This window comes from Falco peregrinus, chromosome 10, assembly GCF_023634155.1.
Source record: "Falco peregrinus isolate bFalPer1 chromosome 10, bFalPer1.pri, whole genome shotgun sequence".
NCBI lineage: Eukaryota > Metazoa > Chordata > Aves > Falconiformes > Falconidae > Falco > Falco peregrinus.
This window is the reverse complement of record NC_073730.1, coordinates 30,856,516-30,880,065: the sequence shown is the minus strand read 5'-3', so window position 1 is coordinate 30,880,065 and position 23,550 is coordinate 30,856,516. Positions and strand designations below refer to the sequence as shown.

At 38.0% G+C, this 23,550-nt stretch overlaps 1 protein-coding gene across 3 annotated transcripts; it reads left to right on the top strand.

The window, feature by feature from the left end:
- The first annotated feature begins 517 nt into the window (after positions 1-517).
- On the top strand, positions 518-21,830 carry OMA1 (OMA1 zinc metallopeptidase). Of its 3 annotated transcripts, none has more exons than XM_027792659.2 (9): positions 518-868; positions 1,669-2,197; positions 2,613-2,841; positions 3,909-4,082; positions 4,176-4,283; positions 5,879-6,007; positions 9,050-9,124; positions 11,005-11,154; positions 18,352-21,830. In XM_027792659.2, the coding sequence occupies exons 2-9, from the start codon at positions 1,689-1,691 to the stop codon at positions 18,568-18,570; spliced, it is 1,593 nt and encodes a 530-aa protein (XP_027648460.2). In that variant the 5' UTR covers positions 518-868; positions 1,669-1,688; the 3' UTR covers positions 18,571-21,830. The 3 variants fall into 3 exon arrangements, with proteins under 3 accessions (XP_027648460.2, XP_005241578.2, XP_013157946.2); XM_005241521.4 differs by having other exon boundaries at positions 518-921; XM_013302492.3 differs by having other exon boundaries at positions 519-675.
- Positions 21,831-23,550: the final 1,720 nt, after the last annotated feature.

Sequence of the window (23,550 nt, the reverse complement as noted above, 5' to 3'; positions counted from 1 at the left end):
GGAGAAGGCAAACATCACCTCCCCACCTACCACCGCTGCAGCAGAGCTAACCGACACCTTCCACTGGAGTGCCACCAGCCCTCTCTGGTAGCAGGAAGCACTTCCAACACTTCAGGACTCCGAAACCAGCAGCAAGCAAGCCCAAGGCATAACAACCCATGATCTGAAAGCTGAAAGGACCTTGAGGTCTGGCTCGCCACCTCTCAACAGCCAGGCCCAGGGACAGGGTCGTCAAGGGCCAACCCCAGCCTTGAGGTGAGGCAGGGCAGCACACAAGCCTCGCTGCAACGCCGTGGGTGAAGCCAGGGGAAAGGGAGCACAGGAGAAGAGACGACAGCAACACGTCTCTGCGCCTCCCGAAGGGACAGCCCTGCCCGCCTCCCCGCGCAGCCCAGCCGAGCCCTCCCTGGCTGCCGCAAAATGGCGGCCACAGGCGCCGCCGCTGCCGCCTCGCGCCGCGCGCGGGGCTCGAGGCGGTGGGCGGAGCCTCTGCGGGGGCCGCGGCGAAAGGGCGCGAGAGGCGGGCGCCGCCGCCGGAGGGAAACGGCCCGGAGCTGAGGGAGGGACGGCGGGTGCCGCCGTAGCGTCGGGGCCCGGCCCGCCTCCCGCCCTCCGCCCCGGCACCGGCGGCGTCTCCGCGGTCAGACCCCACCTCCTCCTCCGCCTCCCGGGGTGGTGAGTAGGGGAGCCCGGTAGAAGAGGTCTTTCCCGGAGCAGACCTCAAGGACGTCCAGCTGTGATGGCGGCCAGAGCTGTGCCCCCCCCCCCCCCCCCCCGCTCGCCCGGGGTGGGCGCTTGCAGAGTGACACGTCTCCCTTTTCCCCCTCCTCACGTCAGCCCATATCACGATAGTGGCGACAGCAGCGAGGTCGGGGGGTTGCTCGCGTGCGAGATGCAGGGCGCTGAGGGACGGCTGCCGAGGTCAGCACCCAGGGGCGGCCCGGGGCGCCAGGCCGCTGCCAGAAAGGGAGGACAGGGAGAAGGCGGGTGCGGCCGGCGGCGCGGCGCCCCCTTCCTGAGGGGAGGGCGACCGTGCTGTCTTCGTGAGGGGCGGGCGGCGGTGCCGGCGGCGGTGGTCAGGGGAGCCAGCGGGTGAAAACGCCCGCCGCGGGGCCTCTCGGGCGGGGGTGGCCGGGCCTGCCCAGCGGGAGGGCGTTTCTTTTTCCATGCTCCGTAAGGGACTGCCGGCTGGGAGACTCTTTTTCGCCGTGAGGAATCGTTTGTTTCTAGGACAGGTGCGGCAGTTAGGCATCCTGTGTTCAATAGCAAAGGTCTTGGTAAAATGTTCAGTAGATCCCTGTTTTCCTCTGTATGTGTGAATAGCACCTGCAGTAAGTAGCCCAGTAGTACAGAAAGGTGATGGTGCAGATGTGTCTTCCGCAAGGGGCACCCGCAGTCATTCTGATCTGGTGGTAATAAAAGCAAAAGGAAAAAAAACCCAAACCCACCTTTGTTTTATTCTCAGTGACAAGGCATTGGCTTTTCCACAGTCAAAACCAGATTGGTAATAGTGCAACAGGATGCAGTTGTAGCTGTGACTTCTTGGGTAATGTAGCTGTTGGCAAACGAATGCCTGGTATCTGTTCAGATGAAGCAAAGTAATGTGTCAGAGTTTCATGTTTGGGTGGTTTTCCTAATACCTCTCTGCTTTTTTTTTCTTTGTTTCAGGGTAACCAACTAAAGAAGTTATGAATATCATCTGTGGTCTAAATTTGCTGGGCAGAAACTGTATTTTCTTTCGTTTGGCTTCTTTGACCAAGCAGGGGAAGTGCAAGAATCTCTGTAGGTCTTATGGAGCATATTGCCGAACTCAAGTCATGTGTACACGAGACAGATGCCAGAGGTTGGATTTGAGTGGAAATACTAGAATCTGTTTTTTGACTGGAAGCCCTGACCCCTATAGAAACTTCACTGGTAAAGGACTGAGGTGTCTTTTGAATGTCCCAAATACAAAAGTATACAAGAATGTACACCACGGTTTGGGAAAGTTTTGCTTCCAGTCTTCTTGGCCACTGAGGGAGAAGCTCGCATCCCTGCAAATCAGTTCTGTAGGGCAATTCCCATGTCATTTTTCTTCTTGGAATATTCAGATCATCAGGTTTTTTCACACATCACCATCGTTACAGGCTGCACCAGTTCCTCTTTTCTGGATTATTGTTAAGCCAGCTCAGAAATTATTTGCTATCATTCTTGGCAGGTAAAACGTTATTCTACATCCTCTCCCAGTGTAAGATCCCATTATACAAAGATGTGTGCATGAGTTTGTGGTGAATGGCAGGTGTATTTGTAGTGATTTCGGTTTAATATCCGTACAAAATGTTGTAGAACTGGGGCCTAAACTGATGCTTTGCTCAACAAGAAGGTTTTTTCATTATCAGAGGTTATCTTTTGCTCTACTCATTCTCATTTACATGTGGTAGAGGGAGATGAGCCAAGGTGCTAAGGGGCATTTCTTCTGTGGGAGGGAAGAAATGGAATGGAGTAGAAGCCAGTGACAGTATAACCTTCCATAAACTCATGAGGTGAGACTGTAATAGAGAGTACAGCAAGGGCAGACGCTAACAAATTCCTTTTAAACTATGGCCTAAGTTAACACTGTTTGTATCTTACAGGAGCATAAGAAATTGGTGGAAGGCACTTCCTCCTAATAAACGGGAACTTTTTAAAGAAAGTGCAAGAAAAAATAAATGGAAGATAATGCTGGGTGTGAGTAGCTTAGGAGTTTTATTTGTCATGTTTTACTTTACTCACTTGGAGGAGACACCCATCACTGGGCGCGCTCGACTGTTGGTGTTTGGAAAAGAGCATTTTAGGGAACTGTCACAGATGGAATATGATATGGTAAGATTTTAAAGAGTTCAGACGACTCTAAAACTGTTAATACTTTTTCTTTTAGCAATGAGATAGTCCAATTAATGAGGTGGACAAACTGGTGTCCTTGGTAAGTTTTGAACTTCATGCTCAGAACCCTACAGAGCACCTCCCTATCAGTTACCTCTTTGTCCCCATCCTTTTTGAGAGTTCCCTTTCTGTCAGCAGACCATGAGGGACACGTGGTAGTTAAAGAGCACTGTTACATGAGTGTAGCAAATATTTGTTACTGTGTTATTGTAATATAACAAGAAATATAGAAATCTGTTAGAAGCAATAAAAGCATAGCCAATAGGTTTATGTTGAGATCCATCTCATTTTCTATGCTGATTTGAGCATTCTTTGGCACTTGTTTAAGGCCCTCTTTTCTAAGCTGTCACTTTGTAAGGTAATACTCTCCACCTGCATTCAATTCTACTTTTTTTTTTCCATTGGATCAGCTCATTTTTCTTTAATTGGTTTCTTCTAAACTGTCCGTTGGACTAACTTCTGTTACTTTTGAGTTCTATGACTTTCTGTTCTAAAGCCAGTGAAACTTGATAAGCCATATAGAAAAATGTCACTGTATTCCTGTTTGATAGAGAATGTGAGATAAGAACAGAATAAGTACAAGGATATATTCAAATTACATCTTCTGTATAAATTTGTCCACCTGACAAATTACAACAGAAATACACAGATACAGAAAAATTGTAAATTCAGATGGAAATCCAGGAAGGTATAGGAAGGTTTGCTAAATTGTGATGCCAAGCTCAACTTGTGTATTAGGAAAATACCAGATACAGGAGGCTGTAGGACCAAGTTTATGCTATATTATTTTTGATCTGTGGTCAGTTTACTTCCTTCTAAGTTTATTAATCCTTAACTTGTGAGTCTGAAAGCATGAACTGTAATATATTGGCTTTGGCTATATGAAAGAAAAATGTATTAAAACCTAGTTGTAACTAAGTTGTGTGTAAGCGCTAAATTTGTTCAACAGTTAGTCTACTGCATGTGTGTTCTGCATGGCAATCATGATTTTTTTTTTTTTTTCAAAGTGGATGGAGGAATTCAAAAGTAAAATGTTACCTGAAACAGATGCACGCTATCAGGTTGTGGAGAGAGTTGTTGGTCATTTATCTGAAAGCAATAAGGACATCCCGCAGGTCTTGGCGCTCAAGTGGATTATCCATGTGGTGGACGAACCAGGTGTAAATGCTTTTGTGCTTCCAGTAAGTTGAACCCAATACAAAAAATATTAGTAATATTGAAACAGCATTTTATTTATGTGTCTTCTAATTAATTTTCACTCTCTTTGTTTACAGAATGGCCAAGTGTTTGTTTTCACTGGACTGCTAAATGCAGTTTCTGATATTCATCAGCTGTCTTTCATTTTAGGACATGAAATAGCTCATGCTGTGCTGCAACATGCAGTAAGTATTTAAAGAAAGCTGTCTACATTTTCTAAATTAAATCTGATTACTTAAGATTTTCCCCTGTCATTACCGACCAAAGTTTCAGTGTGACTCTTTCTAATTAATGAAAAGTTGAGTTTGAAATGAAAGTGTTCTACTACACTATATCCTTATTACTCATGTAGTACTTAATAACTGTCAGAAGTCCTGTAGTAGTTAGCACCAAGTTGACCAGTACTTTTTTCATAGCCGTAAAACTGGACTGGCTCGCCATTAGCAATCATTTAGAACTTGGTCCGCAGATGCCTCTCCTGTAGTGCACACATAAGGAACTGAGGCACTCAGCAACTTGGTTTGTTACTCCTACACATTAGTATCTAAAGAAGTAGATATGCTTTATTAAAGTATTCTAAAATAAATGATATTTTTATTAAAGTAGCACAGTTCTAGAATACCTGGAGCTTGATTCTGCATTTACAGATGGTTGCTTTCACAGACTCAATTTTTCCATATCCTGACTGGATGTCTTGAAAGTGGTAATTTTTTGCCATTTGAACAGAATAGATGTATTAATTTTGTTGTACTTTGTAGGTACAACTGTAAAAAAAGCGGATGGTATAGAAATATGGCTCATACTGTTGTAGGTTGAGATGATTTGCTAGAAAGTGCTTCTTTGCCTCCAAGTTGATTTCTTTCTGTGCATGTAATTTAAAAAATTGTATTTATTACCTATCCATCAGTTTGAGAAGACATAATGAGAAGCCTGTAAACATAAAGATCCTGCTAAAATTACAAAACTAATCTGGAAGTGGGTAAATACATTTTGAAGGTAGTGGAAATATAGGAGAAATGCTTTACTGTGTCTTGTATGATTTTGGGTGAGCAACAGTTCACATCATAGTTTCTTGGGCTCAGTTGAGCCAACTAACTTGTTAAACTTAAAAATAAAAAAAGTATTTCTGAAAATAAAAAAAACAAACTTACATATCTTGTATGGAACGTGCATCACCCAACTAGCATAGGGAAAAGTATTGCATGATCTGTCTTGTAAATGCTCAGATCAATTTGTTGCATGTCAAATAAGAGCTCTGAAAAACAGAAGAGTTTAAATTCCTTTCCTAAGAGTGTCTCAGCTTCTGAAATTAAAGGAATGGAACAGAAAAAAAATTATGCCTAGTGTCCCCTTATCCCATTAGTGTTCCTGTCTAAATGATGTCTATCTCTTCTCCAATTAATGTAAAGAACAGTCTTCTAGGTCTTTTTATAGATTTTTTCATTCCAGCTGAGGTGTTCCATGGCCTTCTTGCTAAAGAACTCTGTCTGCATGCTGCCATCACCTTATCTCTAGCTTTGAAACTCTCTAATTGGGAGATAGCCAAAATGTGTGTGTTCCAGCTGTATTTATGCAGTTGATATGGATTCTGGACTGAAAGTACTTTGTATCTAACCGGATGTTTTGTGCAAGGAAGGGGGCTTGTGCTGCTTGCCCTGTTCCTGGAGCTGCATAGGAGAAAAAAAAAACCCAGTGATTTTTGAAGTGTTTCCAAATTCTGTTATGTTCAAAAGAAATGTCAGACAGCAAGGAATGAAAATGGGACATTTTTTATTTGCAGGCAGAGAAAGCCAGCCTGGTTCACTTCCTGGATTTCCTATCACTCATCTTTCTCACTATGATTTGGGCCATCTGTCCTCGTGATAGTTTGGCAGTTGTTGCCCAGTGGATTCAGAGCAAATTGAAGGAGGTAAGACTGACATTTTACGAGTCTGACATTCTGAGATCCACGGAAAAACATTTTTACCCTTGGGGAGATAGTACCACTAAATAGTATGTTTGAGGGAAAAAGTGAATAGGAGAAATATTACAAGCAAAAAATCAATATTTTAGTATGTTTTTGAATGAAATATGTTTTTATGAATCTGCATCTACTTTAGTTGATGTATATTTTAATTTGCCATCTTGAAGAACTTTAGGTCTCCCTAAAAGAATGATATCTTGAGTCAAGCTGGACAGGCTTAATGTTGTATATGTTGAAATACCATGTTTTTATTTTGAGTAGTTGTCAAATTGTTTCTAAACCAAATACAATATATGGAATTCTTTAAATACATTGTTAGCGGTAAGAATGGTTTCCAAGATAAGAAAACTGAGAATCTAAACATTCATTTAAAGTATAAATGCTGTGATAAAACTTGCTGAAATAATTTTTCAGACAGCATATATTCCAATAAAGTAACGTTCAGAGGCTTTTTCTTCAGTGGTCTAATTTACTCTGTGCCTCTGAACAGTTACTGATCTATTTCTTTTTGAAAAATTAGGGTTTTTTTAAAGAAATTTTGCTTACATCCTAAAACTTGAATCTGAATTTAAGTGAAAGAGCTCTTTGGTTTCTTCGACTTCTTTTGATGCTTTTCCCAAGATTTCCCTCTGTTCCTTAAAAACATGAAATTAAACATAAGCAATCTGTTTTGGTAGTTCTTATGCTAATAGGTAGATGTGTTGATTCTGAACATAAATTATCTCTAAAGAGCTTGGATATTTGTACAAGTAGCTAAGAAACCAATACATTGATGAATGCTAGCCAGCATTTTGAAGAGCTGAATTTGGAAAAAACAAAGTGTGAATCAATCCTGAGACTGCTCATAATTTAGACAGCAAGATTTAACTCCCTGTCAGCATCTTTCCTCCCCTTCTAGTCTAACTGCAGCTCATATTTTGGCATCGTGGGCTGGAGTTATGCTTTAGATTGCAAATGGAATCTGAGTTTAAGCTTGTAGTTGTGGTGTGCTATAGGAAAGTTCTATCCTATATGAGATATTATACAGTAATGTCCTAGTTCAAAGCTCTGATCAAATCATCTTCAATAACATTAAATGTACCCATATATAATGCAGAATAAATGATTAATACTTGCAAAGCTTTCATCCCACATACAGAAGATGCTGAATAGAAAATTTTGTTGCTGTCACCCAGAAGTGCAATGTCTGTTTGCTTCCTCTATTCAATGTTTGCCTGTTGCCCTTATGTGAAAAGGGATCTTTCTGCACAAATTCTCAGGGTGTTCCTTTTCCTCTTCTTCCATGACTATATTTTACTTTTTAAAGTTTTAGCATCCTACTCTATGAAAGGGTAATGTAAGTCACATTATGGTACTTGCTTCTGTTTCAGTATTTGGGTTTTTTTATGACCTCAGAGGCTTAACCTCTTTTACCTACTGACTCTTGTTTGTTTTCTAAGTACTTTCCAGTGACTCTGTAGGTCTTTTGGCATGCTAGCTCCAGTTCTGCTTTTTTCTCCAAAGCTAGTGGGTATGCTTGCCTTAAGACATCGTTCTCTTATGAGATTCATGCATGGTTGTTCTTTAGTCTTGTATTTCTGAATTGAAACATGTTGGCTTTGTTTTTACAGCAGGAGTTATTTTATATGGGAACTATAGTTTATCTGGCTAACTGGGAAATGGTGTTTTAGGAATATATGACAGACTAGCCAGGGATATCTTTGCTGTTTAGTGAATATATGCACTCCAGTAGACCTAGAGCATTTCTCAAGGCAATAGGAACACATATTCCACTTTGAATAATGACTTTGTCATCGGAGGATTTATAATTGCAATGTTTACGGTGGTCTGTAAGGAAACTTAAGAATTTAGAAAGTGACTTCATCTATGGTTACTTATAAACCAGCATATTTGGCTTTAAAAAACCTGTAGAGAATCAGCTTTGGTTGGCTTTTATTTTTGACCTAGTAAAGAAAAACTGTTGGTACTACTTTAGAAAGAACTAAGAAGCTGGAGATAACATTTATGTACTCAAGCACTTAGCCCACTTCTTTGGTGCTCTTAATTTGTAACTGTTTTGTGGTTTGTTTGGGGTTTTTTTTAGCTCTGGAACTTACAAGGAAGACTTATTTTTATAACCAGATAAAGAGGTGATAAAACTTTTTTACCTTCGCTAACCTTGCACGTCCTCATTCTTCAGTTGATATTTCCTAATCGATGTCTAAACCAGAATGTTGTGACTTGTTCCTTATGTCTGCAGGAGCAGGCTGCTTTAACAGGTCCTGATTCACATTTGCTGTAACCTGATATACTAGGGCAAGGCTGCCCGAATCTACTTGAATTACATATACTAGAAGATCGTGGTATATATGACTAAATAACTATTTGAGAAAACTACCACTGTCTTCTAGTGTGTGTTAATACAATGTTGTACCATAGAAAAAATAGGAGAGGAGTTGGTCAGATTTATGTGTTCTAGCTTGATTTCTCAAGAGCAATTTGTAACTTGTGTTGAGGGGGGTAATCATGACAGACGAGTGGTTTCTGCATGAAAATGTTTATGGCTACATTCCATACTGTGGGCTGTTTACCATACAAAAGTAGATCATACCAAGTTTAAAGACAATCACCATAAAAGTTGAAGGGAACCACTGGAGTTTTTTTACGTATAGTTGTACAACAAAAATATTATTGCCAATAGAAGAGTGAAGTGAAAAGGTCTAGTTTAAAGTTGTCATTGACCCTTCAGTTGCTGCCAAAGTGCTGTGAGACTGGCTGATGCAAGGGGCCGTGAAAATAGGTATAATATGAATTAATTTCCACTGAATACAGATCAATGAATTACATATAATGGAATTAAAGATTCATTAAGAAAATCAATACTGATCACATGCAATGTGAACATTATGAGCAATACCATTTCTTATTAGGTTAGAAAAATAGCTACAATGCTGTAGCTTTGTACACATTCAAACCCAAGAAATAGAGCTTTGATGTGTTTTTTTGCAGTTCATGTTTGATAGACCATACAGCAGAACATTGGAGGCTGAAGCTGATAAAGTGGGACTTCGGTTTGCAGCAAAGGTAACTACAATTGGTTTGTTTTGTTAGCAATTTACCAGACATTTTTCAGTTTCCATTATAAGCAGAGGGAGTTTCACACTTCATACAGAGGTAAACTGTGTGTGGAAGGGTTCCCAAGTTTTTGAAGAGATGTAGATTAATGAAGTAGTGAGAAATAAAACAGTTTATAGCCAGAATGACTTTGTCTTTCCCTAAATTTTATGTAATAAAATTGAAGTTTGAGAAGTTGTGCGTTATTAACTGCACAGTATATTTATTACTACTAGGAGAAAAAGCTACATATTTATAAAGACGAAAATGCAAAACAGTGAGCTTGCATAAGTAGGATTTATTTAACTGTATGTAAAGATATAAATCGCTTTTCAGATTTTTGGTTCATTAATAGTTTCCATCTATTGTGAGAAGTTCTGAGGAATGCTTTATATATTGTAGTGCACATAAAATATTCTGATCTATAATATCTATTCTTACAAAAATACAGTAATGTTTGAGAGCTTTTGATATTGTGATTATATTTTATGTGATTGCTGATAATTGCAAGATATATAAATATTGTTCTAGTATTTAAAGATTGAGGCTAAATACAGCCATAAAAGTAACATGGCTTTGCTAACGTAAGGTAAAAATTTGGTCAGAAACTACTCAGCATTTTTTTCACAATTTGTTTTTTTCAGCCACTTTTTTTTGTCCCTGTGGATTTACATTATAAATTAAGAAAGTAAGACACCTGTTTCATTTCTAGCCAAGCGCGATAGAGCTGGATAAGTGTTAGATAACTATGAGACCAGCACCATCTAGTGTTAATATTTTATAGGGAAAATTTCCTTTTCTTAATAATTGTTGATATTTCTTCAAGGAAGAATTTTTAAAATTAACTTTGATTCTGGGACTGAAACTGCATTTGTATTTTAAAGTCACCTAAGGGACTAATACAATCCATGAAAAAAATGTCATTGCTGTGTGGGTGCTCACTGCTTTCTAACACCTAAGAGGCAGGGCCACACTGGAAAGAAAGAAGCAAAGTGGTGTCTCAGTATTTCTCTGCTTGTGTAGATAATCTTTTTGTTATGATTATTTTACGAAATAAATTTGAAGGATAAAGCACCACTTCTATATTTTGTTGTGTGTGTGTGGGTATTTTCTTACCTTCTGAGTACCTGTGTCATATTCTCTTAAACAAATGAAATTAATGGAAGAAATCTTGCTTTCTTCTCCCCTCCAATTAAATTCAAATATAAAGAAGTCTGGTGATATACAAAGGCCATTTTTAACTTAGGGTTCCATGACCTTCTATGGTTGAATAAATACTTCATGGAGAGAGAGAGAGAAAGCAATTTTGCAGAATTACTATTTTAACCTGTTGTGGATTATACAGATCACCCTTGAAAAAGGCAGTGTAATCACAAAAAAACTTTGCAGTTCATTTTTAGAGATATTTAAGTATCACTTTATATTTTTTACTCTAAATTTCTTCCTGTAGTTTCGTCTAAATCTGTGGAGATGAATACTTTGTTACTCTGCTGTACAGTGTCTAGCAAATATGACTTGGAATGTGCAGCTGAGTGTTTTGTTCTTTAAGAACAAGTACATGCCAGAAATTGAGTCTTTTTCTCCTGAATTCTGTAATTCAGGTGTAATTAAGATTGGTGGAATTACATACAGATGTTAAAAGGAACAAATCCAGTATCTACGTGGATAAGTTTTTTTACTGCATTTAAATATTTCAGAACAGCATTTTCCTGTCAGGTATGAAGGGGACCATCTAAACAGGCTTTAGAGATCTAAAGTTTAAGATGTCTTTCGTAATTCAATATCCATTAGAATGTGTATTGTATTACTTTAACAATAGAGCAGTGAATACATTTCCTTTCTGTTTTCAGGCTTGTGTGGATGTAAGAGCAAGCAGTGTATTCTGGCAACAAATGGAATTAGCAGAAACCATTCAAGGACAGCCCAAGTTACCAGAGTGGCTCTCCACACACCCTTCTCATGAAAACAGGGCTGAGCACTTAGACCGACTTATCCCAGAGGTGAGCAGAGTTGAAGTATGTCTTTTTCTCTTAAGATGGTTGCCAGAATTTGTTTGGTATTGATTCACAAGCTACTCTTTTAGAATTGTGCTTATCTTTCTCCTTACAGAATTTTTCTGTTACAAAGCTCTTAACCTTTTATTAAATAAGGAAAAATTAAGGTAGCACAGGTAAAAATAAGATTATGTTCTAGAGTTGGATTTTTTTTTTCTGATTTCTGATTGAAGTGTAGCATTTTGCTTTTGAATGGCCTTCCTGGTATAGAAGTGACAATGTCTCATCCATTCTTTTATCTTTTTTTGCCACTTTGGAATTTAGTTTTTTAAGTTGGATCCCTAAACTGTCTTGACTTCTCTTGCTTTGGTAGCTAGCCCTAGGCTGTTAAATAGAGAATGCTCCATCCTATCCTGTGTCTCTCACTGATGTGGGATTGAATACACCTTGAATAGCTGCGCCTCAGAAGAATGTCAGATCCCCAGCAGAAGATTTCTTAATAGCCCTAGTTATTATATGTCTCTGTAGATTTGCAGCCTGCTTTTTTCTTCACATCTCTGTCACATTAGGGAGGAAATTTTACCCCACTCCAAGGAACTTGAGCTGATTCACACAGTTGCTGATCCGTCTGCAGTATTTTCTCTTTCTTTCAGATTTCCTCTCAGAGGAATGCCGAGTGGATAGCTACTTGGGGGTTGTCTTAATTTGATGTGCTACTCACTGGTAGCTGAAGGACAGAGAACCGTTCCAAGCTTAGTAATGTTAGTTTGTTTAGTGTTTCTTTAAGTAGTGGGGTTTTCAACTACAGAAAATTAACATGTATTGGGTTTTGCTTAGTTTTTTGTTTTTAAAATAGTGTTAAAGCACTTCACAACAGTACTGTTTTTCAGGAACCTAAATTGTGTTTGGAAATTTGAAATAGTTTCTTATCATCTCTTTTTAAAAAAAAACTCTCAGTCACTCTTAAGTCTTTCTGAATTCCAAACTGTAAGACAATTGAAGATTTATTGGCAGAGGGAGTACTAAAATGTTGAGGTGTTTGCTGTTTTCAAAAGAGAAAAAAAGATTTTCATGAATCCTTTGATGAGAATGAATGCAGTGAATATTCTAAATGATGGCATAAATCTAAATCAGCATTAGGGGTAGGACGCTGGAAACCAGCTAGGCTGAACATTTTAAATTATTAAACTTTGCAAAGAGAGGGTGTGAGACTTTTGATGGATTTTTCTGACACATTAGAGCAGCTGAATGGAAAATTACGCTTGTTGTGGAGCCTCAGTTTACTTAGATTGAACATAAAGGATTCAGGATCCTTTATTTTCATACAGTTATTGACTGGCTTATAAAGCGGTAATAAAATAAGTTACTACTTATGGTCTACCTCAGGACTGAGCAAATAAGTTAAATAACTGAGCAACTGTGTAGAACTGTTATTTCTGTCTTATCTCTGGTAGTTTAACAGGTGGAGCAGCCTTCATCTTTTTATAACCACTCTCACTTCCAAGAGCAGTGGAGTCTAGGAAATTTTCTTCCAAAAGATAATTGAGGAGGAGATGTTTTCATTTGCCTTTTACCTTAAACATTCTTTGGAGTAGGATGAGAAAGCAGGGGCCAAAGGCTCCCTGTGTTCAACGGAAGTTCACTAGATAAGTGAGGTTGATACTGCAAAAGTGGAATAAAAATGAAAGAAAGTATGTAGAGGTGGTGTTGGAGGCTGCTTGTCTGAAGCGTTGACTCCCCTTCATCTGACCCGTCTTCTTGAAGCTAGTTCTCAGGCATTTAAAGGGAATCCCAGGGCTTTGTTGTTCAGTATTGGCGCCTTTTTTGTTTCATTGTTCACATACCTAAAGCTTTTTAGAACAGTATGTTTACCATATATTAATGGCCACTAGCTATTCAGAGTCCAGGAGGAGAAGCCACAAAGGGCCTTTTTATCTCTAGTATCTCTCTGTGAAGGAACTGTATTTCTTAAGACTCAGTATTAGATCCATTGTGAGTGTTGTTGTGTTTCATATGCTCATGGTTTTGAAGCTGAAATGGTTTCCAGGACAATACAATACCTATTACTAGACGAGCTACTGTAGTGGGGGAAATATGGACAAGTTTTTTGACTTCTCAGGCCACAGATGTTTCTCTGCAGGACTTCTTGTGCAAGCAAGTTCACAATAAGCTGTGATCATATAAAGTGTGAGTTTTTCTTCAGGTAATGAAGTGGCATGTCTCAAAGAGATGACTTAACAGTCTCAGGAAATGTAAATTAAAGCAGGAATATCATGGGGATTCTCCCGGGGGTAAGTAAAAGACAGGGAGCAAATCAAATGAGTTTTAAAAGATCTTGCCTCTGGTTTCCTGAACAAGTTGGAAGCTACAGCCAAGCTGAGGAATTAGTAAATGAAAGAGCTATAAGCAGTTACAAAGCGATGGTGTCCTGGAAAGGAAATAAAGGAAATTAAAAAGATTTACCATGTTTTGAAAGGATTTCTCCCTCAGACTGGGAGAGATTTGGATTGTCAGCTAGGAAAACAGAACATACTGTTAATTAGGAATCTTAAATCTCTTAGAATTCCCGCATGGAAGGTGGTGAGATGTTTGATGAAGGCCTATGCATTTTATTTTCAGAAAAAGAAATCTTAGAATAGTTTTATAGTAGCAGGAATGATGCTTACCATTGTTCTGGAGAGAAAAATTGTGGAAGTGTAGTGCCAGAGAGCAGCTATAGGATTTTCTCGTTATCTCTAAACTTTTTTATTTTAACATTCTCTGACTTTCTACAGTTTGTCTTCCTTTTTCCTAGTATGCTGTTCAAATAGAGACTGTACATCAGCTGAAGCCTCAGCTAATACTGAATAAACCAGAAGGTTATCTACTGAGCCTTGCCTGTGACACAAAAATTCATCTTGACGTGACATTTGCTTTTTTGGCATCATGTTGTTGGCTCAGATTGCATTTTTGATTCACTGTAACTCCTGTTTCCCACTCTTTCTTGTGGAAATGCCATGGTGAGATTGTTTCAAGAGTAATACTCAGTTGGGATATGTAATCTCTACTGCTCTTTTGTTTGCTAGGTCAATTAACTCGTCAACAGAAAAAAGTTAATTAATTTAGTTTGGCAAGATCCGTTCCTGTTAAATCCACATTGAATGTTTATTTTTATTATTGTTTGGGTAGTTACTGCTTATTCCTCTTATCTGCTGCCTTTTGGATATAGAAGATACATTTATTTCACTTCCTTTTCATGAATGGTTTTGTAGTTTTGTATATTTGGCCTTTGGTTATGATGTGAAGATTGCTTCAGATACTTCTAGCAATATAATATATTAATTAAGCCCCATCAATGTGAAAACTTAAAGGAAAGTAAGAATAAAAAATACTGACCTGTGTTTCTATCCTCCCCATAAAATTGTTAAAAGTTTTGTCAGAATTGTTCTTTTGTGTCAACAGAAGCAGTGAAAGATGTGAAGTAGTATTATATATAAGTTGCTTTTCTTCTCTAAGTAACAAATCGATCCATTCTTTTAATCATCTTTTTACTACTACTTCATTTATAGAACCTGTTTTCTTCCCTATGCCTGCTAATTGTAGTTAATTTTGCAACTTGTTTCTTATTTAAATATTTTTTCCTTTTTTTTTCCTACATGCTTGTGCTGTTTCTTAGTTTTTGTCAGACTTGCAAGGTCAGAGTGTAAGTCAGCCCTGCCGAGGTAATCACAGTTAATACACAAGAGACTATAACCCTTGGCCTGGTTTGCTGACAAGAGAATGATGTGGCTTTTATACTGAGAGAGCTGATGGCCTGAGAGGTAGGGTGCACTCCAAAAGACTGTAAGGTGTCGAGATGCAGCAGTTAGCCTGGTATCTGTGACAGTGGTGGAGGATTAATACTGAGAGCTAAAAAATACTTGTTTCTGTATTTTTCCCAGCTGGTAGGCTTTATATCAAACCTATAGGATGAGGCAGACCTCTGTAATTCTTATACCTTTCCCCCACCCAGAATGTTGCAGGTGACTGCAATTGTACTAATAAGAAAAACAGCTTCAACTTTGTTACTTACAAGCAATCATTCTGATAGTTTATTTGAGATCTCCTGAACTGGTAAGCGTGCAGGTGGTCTTTAGTCTGAATAGCAGCCCTTCTCTCTTCAGGCTAACCAGAAAAGGAGAGCATTAAAGTACTCTTCAGTTCCCAGGTGAATCTATGTACTCTCTAGCTAGTTAACCTTGTCTCAGTTCTGTCTGTTGTCTTTATTGAGAACACTCTTCAGTAAAAAGTCATTGAAACGTGTTCTTATTATAATGTCAATATGCATGTGCTTCATTAAGAATGCTTTACTTATCCTCTTAGCCAAACAGTCAAAAGCCATTTTACTTGAGCAATTACTAGATTTGAGGTTGCTAGAGATTTTGGAAGTACAGTACAGCTCACCACATTGAGCTGCCCTGTCTTTCAGGAAAAACTGTATTGTAAGCTCCTCAGTCTGTTACTGGCACCTTGATGACGTTATGGAGCTACTGGCACAAAACAGAATAGCAGCAGTCAACTGAGCCAGAGAAAGAACACTTTCTAACTAGGGTTGAATGTTGCATGGCAGTCACAAATGTACGTACGAGGGCTGCTTTCACTAGAATGCGCAGTCATAGCTGTCTTTAACAGTGAGATGACATGTCAACACAGCTTACCATTCTCAGAACTGTACTCTTTTTAATGGCATGTGAGTTGATGGTGTTGAATAGATAACTTCTACCCACTTGGACAGCTTTACGTCTAGCAAGAACGCTAAGACATCTACAGGGTGAAAATGTTAGCTCTGAAATACTGGTTTTTTGTCTTTGCTGTTGTGACTTTATTATTTTAGATAAGTGAAACTATGGAAATTGGCCAGACGCTATATAGCCACGAAAACCAGAGATAAAAAATTGCTAAATTAGTTTAAAAGAGGATTACGTTGCCCTTTCCAGGATACAGCTTAAATCTTTATATTTCCATTTGCCTTGAATAATGCTGCTTGACATTAATGCAGTCTCGCAGCAGCTTATGTTGTGGAAGAGAACAAGAGAAAACTCTTGGTTTGTCATAAATGTCAGTTTAGAAATTAATTGGACACTGAAGCAGAAGAATGTTCAGCAGTATGGTTGCATTTGGTGACTACATGGACAGTCATGCTGTCAAAAATGGAATACTGAAAACTTTATTTGTATTTTTTTAGTTAGGCAAGAGTAATATTTGCATGCCTAATCTTGACTTGTGTAGCCAGTAATTTGAATGTTACATTTCAGCATGAAATAGCTGCAGAAGCGCTTGCTGCATTCCTGGAATACGTCTTTTTCCAAAACCAGTTGTTAAATTTAAATGTTATTTGTTCCTAGCCATTTACAGCAAACTCTTGATCAGTTTACTGTGGTAAAGTCAGGGAGAAATGTGGTTTGGTACCTCCTTATACAAAGAAATGAGTTAAGAAGCTCTGCTCTTCTATTTTAAAATCTGCTCTAGTAAGATGTTTCCAGTGTCTCCTGTGGAACAATACCAGATTGCTTCAAAATGATGGGCAAATACTTAAGCTTAGGTGTACTGGAATATTTGGTCTGATACTTCAGCCAAATCTGGTGTATATAAAGCAGATTAAAAATTTGTGCTTAGTTTTTTAAAGGCAGTGCTAGGACTGCTATGAAAACTGTGTTACTTTCTTCCTCCTCTTTAATCGATCCAGAACATGTGAATCAACCCACGCTTCCCGCTAACACTCCCTAGTGCTGGTCAGGAGGCACCTGACTGCAACTGGGGACAGGTCTGGCCATCACTTTCCAAGAATCCATGGTTATGAAATGAAGTGGAATAAAGTATACATTTGAACTTATTTTCGTATGAAAGGATTAGAAATAAAGCTGGTTGTTAAACTACCCATATTTTTATGCTTTTAATTGAGGCCAAGATACAGATAATATTGCGTAGAAGTGGCCATACCACAGTGACCGTTGATTAATGCTATCAGGCTAGTTTTTGATTTGGTGTTTTACTTTGCAAATCTTGAAAAAATAGTTCTCAGTGGAGATGTAGAACCCATTAAAATTCTACATGTAATATTTTGGTAGATGATACATAGGATCTTACTTTTCTTGATGAGTTTAAATGGGTCTTGTAGGAGAATCCATGGATACTATTTGGTCTGTGTATAGCCACTTGCAAAATAATGCATTGGACTTAGTTGTGTGGTATCCATTATTAGCTCTAAAACTTATTGCCTGTTTGTATGGACTAAATAAGGTGTGTTCAGCTTTTTTAAAATGAATGCCAACTTAAGCATCCTTTAAAACAGCTGACTTTTTAGAATTTTATATCAACTTCTCCACAGTGCCTTTGAGACAATGAGGTTGATCCGTTGTCATACCTTTCTCAGATTGCTCACGAGACAAGGTGATCTTGGGGGAGTGTGCTGCTGTAGTGGGTTTTGATTCTTGGGCAAATTCTTTGGCTCCTTTGTGCCTGTACTTTCTAATCTGTAGAATGGAAACAATGGCACTTACTCACTGAACAGGAGAAACTTAAACATTGGTCTCTTAGTGCTAGTCTTTTTATCCAGATAAATTTTTACATTCTAGAGACATTATTTTCTTTGAGTACTTGGAAGCTGTGTATTTGAATGCTTGTTGGAGATGAGATCACTTGTGTAACTGGACTTTAACTATAGTGATCAACCATCTGGATCTTTGTGCCGAACAGTTAAATGTCCATTAGTTATTGGAGATTTTTCCTCCTTTTTTAAGTCAGACATCTATATATAGTTACTTCAATAACAGAACATATCTGATGAAGTGAAATATTAAAAGCCCTTTTTTCTTGATGCCGTCATTTTAATTTACGTGTCAATGTAAATTAAAAGGTACTGATGTTGACAAGTATCACAGAATAGTTGAAGAACTTCTTATCTATTTCTGCTGTACCTTTTAGAGTATCCATTTTGTGAGACAGTGTGGGAAAATGATTTTCATTCTTCATTTTTTTCCCCCATTGTTTTACCATATTGCTACATTTCTTCTCAGGAATTCTTGTTTCTGTTGAAAAGCTGTTGAGTAAGACCTCAGAGTCTGTATTATACTCACCAAGCTTTATGTGCAAGTGCAGACCTTACTGGAAAGCCAAATCATTGACTGAAACCTTTTTTGTCTTCTTACTTAAATGAGCTTGATTTCTTTTCCTATGTATTCACAGGCTCTTAAAATAAGAGAGAGCTGCAATTGCCCATCTCTTTCTGGACCAGATCCTCGCCTCATTTTCAAACTTAACATGCAACATCTCCTGGAATCGTCTAAAGATCAAGAAACCCCAAATTCTACAAAACAAGATCTCTCAAAACCAAAACTGGATTTTCCTCACACTCAGAAAGTGGAAGATATGCCAGTAACTTTTGCAGTTAAACCTACAAACTAATTATAAAAATTTTCACTTTTTATGAAACTTGTGGTCCCTGAAGGTCTGTCTTATAATGCGAATTTGTCTTTGAATCATAAAGAAGATGTAGTCACTCATATTCTGTTTCTTTTATGTGATCTCTCATTCAAAGCAATAAGGAGCCATGCCTACACAGGAAGAAGAGAATGTTGAAGCAGAAAGTTTCTTATTCATCAAGAGTTACTAAAATAAATCAGTTCTCAGGGGAGAGATAATCTCATACAATCCAGTCACACATTGTAATTTTCAGCTTTATCAGGTTCACCTTGATCAGAGGACAGATGAGCCAGAAGCGTCCCTAAAGCAGAGCAAAAAAGAAGTACAGTTTTCATCACTTAAGTTGTCTGGTTTATCTTGCTGTAATTTGGGTTAGATCTATTCAGCTTCATTTGAGAAATAATGAGGAGAGCTTACCGCCTGTTCCATATATAGTATGTTTAAAAATACTAAGCTGAGATGTGGTAATAGCCTATGGGCTAGATACACCCCCACTTAATTAGGTGGATTTACTGCTGGGATTTTTCTTCTTTCTAAGGCATTTCAGAATATGGATTGATTCAACATTTTTCTTCTAAGTAACCTGAAAGGATTGCACAAAGTTCAGTTTAAAAAAGGAAGTTAAATAATTTTCAAGGAAGTCTTTTCTTCTGAAAGAAACACTGTATAAAACCCATAGTTTGTTACTAGAATGGTTTGCGAGGATGGCTATTGTCTTTTTGAAAGTTATCGACGTGCCTTTTGGGAGGGTATTTTCAATGCAATGGCATTTGATTTGGATATATCCTTTTGGATAAAGTGATTGCTGATGCAGAAATATATTACATAGTGGACAAATACAACAAGGTTTCTTGACTGCACAGCTTTTGCAGCTGTACCTTATCCTAAAAAGTGACTTCTCTTCAGGAAACTGGCATCTATTGCTGAGCTTCCATCCCCTAAGCCACAGATTTTATACTGTGGAGACCAATATGCACTATATAGGTAAATCTCTGCCTTTCATGATGGGCTAACCAGTATAGCCAGTGTTTTAATCTTCATTTGCACATGTTTGAGTTATCCTCGCTTTGCAGTTGATGAAAATATTGAAATGCTGATCTTACAGGAAGATGTAGAAAGAGATGACAGTGAATGAAAATATAAAAGGAAAATCCCATTCCTTTATCTGTTGAGATGTATTTACTGTTAGGCTTTTTGTTACTCACTTGAATTAAAACGAAAATCTGTTTCATGTATGATAGGACTCTACATGGAGGGGACATTCAAAATATTGTACGGTGCATTGTATTTTGAAACATTCTGTTTTATATATGGAAGGGGACAGACCATCATATTTCTTCAGTTAAATCAGAATGCAAGCTTTTAAAAATGAAAAAACCCCTATTCAGTGTTGTCAGTGAATATATTTGGAAAAAAAGTTTGTGAAACAAGTCGTTTTTTTACTTACTTCAGTTAATGAACCAGGGTCCTTTGAGAAACACCAGCAACTACCTACCTTATCTCTGTTCAGAGGTAAGTTGATGTATCTGTAATGTTCGTGATCCTAGGTCTGATTATATAGGTCTAGATTGGCTGCATATTGCTTACAGGCTGTTTTTAAATGTCTGCTCAGTACTCCTGGCAAGAGGCAGAAAGTCCAGCCTGACCATTATTCAACCATCCATTTTTATTCTTAGTGACAGGAGTTTTTGTAACAGACATTCCGTGATGTGTTGAAGCATTTGGACATTGTCACCTGAAGGTAAACAGAAAAATACACCATTTAGATTTCCCTGTGGACCTTATAGTTTATACTGCAGCACCAAGACCCTAACACTGCTGCTTTCTCGCTCTGGTGCCAAAGCTTGGTTTGTTATCCAGGGCTCCTGGTTGACATGCAACTTGATGCTTGTGTCTCTTAGGACTAAGGAGAACACAGAAGAGGTTTTTATAGCCTTCAAGATGAAGTATGAAACTACACAAATTTCGGATTTCTGCTCTAAGTGACTTAAAGTATTGCATTGGAATGCTGGAGATGCAGTCTTTAAGTTCACCAAGGGAGATTTTTCACTTTATTTTATTTGTATGTAAATGGTCTTGTAACCATGACTGTGGTGATGTGAGAGAAAAGGTTTCAAGGGAGATGTAATAGCTTATATTAGACCAACAAAGGGCTTACGTACTTTTTCTGACTATACTGCTCTAATAAAACGTACAAAGCTTACATGTGCATGCAGAGACACACGCATATGTATGTATAAAGTACACATAACAACACAAGAGTTAGGCCTCTACACTAAACCACCATAGTTTTAAGTCCAAAATGGGATGCTGAAAATTTCAAGTTTTACTTTACATCTTAAATTATCCCTAATATTTTTCTCAAGTGCTTTGGGAGAAGTTTCTTCTTTCTGCTTCTCTAGTGTCCAACACAGAAAATGCCTTGTGCTTATCTGTGTCTTGGAGGGTACTTTCCCCTTAAATTCTTACTGAATACTATATGTTATATTTGTCTATATTGTTAAAATATTTTGGCTTTTCTTTCTTGAACAGAAAAATTACAAAAATGTTGTTTTCCACAGTTTGGGAAGTCAGTAAAAATTGCACTTTGTAAATCAAGGAACATACAATCATTTTAAGTTGTGTGTATATACATATAATTTATAACCAGATATAAAATGCATTAAAATATAAACTATAATATATTAATAGATTATTAATCATAGTAATTATAATTTCAAAATATGTCCCTTAGGAAAATACTATGGATGCAAGCTCCTGAGATCTGTAGGAACTTCATTGCAGTTGTGTAACTTAGTATGTCACGGGAAAAACAGATCTAGACGCATTGTTGAAGGAATTCAGTACTTGACAGATGTATGCCGTACAAGAGGGAGAATAGTGGCTAAACGGAAAAAAGGTAAGATAGATCAGTAGAAATGCACCTGCATTTTTATCACCCATACTGCATGCTGTACTTCACAGCTTCCTGCTGGAAGATTAAATATAGAGTACAAATTTCACTAAATCTCTTAATCCATTTACTTGAATGTTGAGAGATTTGATAAGCAGGGGATGTGCATTCAAGGCAGTCCTGTAATAAAAATGGCTCCTTAGAACTTTTGGTTTGTCATGTTTACTTTTTTGTTTGTTTGTTTTTTAACTTGAAATACCTAAGTGCCAGGAAAGCAAAGCAAACAGCTGTTGGAATGCTCTTTGTTCTTGAATTCTTTTTGTAGTCATTAAAAATCCTGCAAGCTTGATGTTTTTCTCATATTTTATGTAGGCTGCCACAGCTTTGTTTTTTCTGTATGGTGTTTCTAATTCAATACCCCTTGATTCAAAAATTGTTTCCAATGTAATAGTCTGTTTTAAGCTATTTTACTGCCATCAAAATTCTCTTTGCTGGAAATCCTTGTTGTTTTCCTGGATCTTGGGAGCTTTTGAAGGGGGAGCAGGATGAACACGAAGTGTGGTTGGTAGTAGGGGGAGCAGGGTAAGACTTTCCTGTCAGCTGCACACTGCAGCTGTTACTTTAGGTTTCCAATCCATATTGCAGTGTGGCTTAGTCACCCACAGTAAGGACTGGTATTAATAACTTACATTTCTAGATCACTTAAAGCACCTCATAAATATTAGTGAAGCTTTTCCAGAATACCTGTATAGGTGAACTTACTAACAGTTTTATTGGAGATAGAAGCTTGGTCAGAGTGATTTTTAGCAAAACATTGCAGAAGATCAGTGAAAAAAAATCTGGGGCTGGAACTTTGGCATCTGAATCATTCTTTAGCTTACTACTGCACACTGAATAATCCAGTATGTCTAAAACTGGAGTCCTCATAGCAAATTGAAGTGATAGGCTTTGGGTGTTTGTTACATTTATACAGTTTGTCACCTTTGGATGTGTATCTGCAGAGACTGGATGTACCTCTTTATGCATATTTGACTGCAAAACAGTTACTCGTTCTTGACATAGTTATTTCTTAACTGCTCTCTCTTATGCATAAACTGGTTGTTGTTCCTTTCCTGCCCATCATCACTAAGGAGCTGATGCCAAAATCTGTTGACACAGTGATTATTTAATCTTAAAAAATCCCAAATTTGTGGTTCCACCACAAAACCAGGGTTTGTTGTGTACTTAGTGTCACATTAACTTTAAGATAATGCTGCATAAGAGTTGGCTACAATTCTTCCTTTCCCGTGCCCTCACCACATCCGTGCTTGTCTGCTAGAAGCAGCAAGGGCTGCTGAAAGAGGAATCAGGATAAGCAGAATGGAGAGTTAACTAAGTAAAATAAAACTTTATTGCTGGGGTTAGCAATTGTTGGCACATCTGTAAAGAGGACCGAGTGAGTGTCTCTGGTGTCCCTCGTTGCTGCCTATGCATATTGCAGCCATCCAGTAAATGTGCTGTTTGATCCCGTGAAGCCTAAGGCTACATGCCAAATACAGGCCTAGCACAATATTCCTGACTGCATTGTTCTGGCTGTGCTGGTTAAAGTCTGCTGTTCATGGGATGAGCCAGGGGATTTTACCCTGATTTATGAATGGATGCAGAGAATTGTTAACTCCAGCACATAAATTCATTATAACTATTAAACTAAGCTGAAATTGAACCTTTTGACCTGGAAGTGAATGGCTCCATAACATTTCATTAATCCTTAGAGATGTTTAATTCCTGCTAATTTGATATTTCAGATATGATCTTCTCTACAGATATAATGGCTTAATTAGTATACATTACATGATGTCTCTTCACACTACAGCGTGTACAGTATTTATCCACTAGAAAAGTAATTCAGTAGAGCTCAATTATAATACATTGACTAGAACATAAAAGTTGAAAAGGATATATGTAGTAGGCATTATATTTTAAGCATAAACATCTTTCAAGCAGTCTTCTATTTGTTGATATCTGTCACCTTCTAAAAATGATGTTCCTAAACCTTTTGTTACAGCTTACTAAAATATTTTAGTTTAAAA

Bases quoted from the DNA above. Each gene is read 5' to 3' on its own strand.
- OMA1 (XM_027792659.2), top strand. From the start codon at position 1,689: ATGAATATCATCTGTGGTCTAAATTTGCTGGGCAGAAACTGTATTTTC. The intron at 4,284-5,878 runs GTAAGTATTTAA...TTTTATTTGCAG, and splicing joins ATGCTGTGCTGCAACATGCA to GCAGAGAAAGCCAGCCTGGT. The intron at 11,155-18,351 runs GTGAGCAGAGTT...ATGTATTCACAG, and splicing joins TAGACCGACTTATCCCAGAG to GCTCTTAAAATAAGAGAGAG.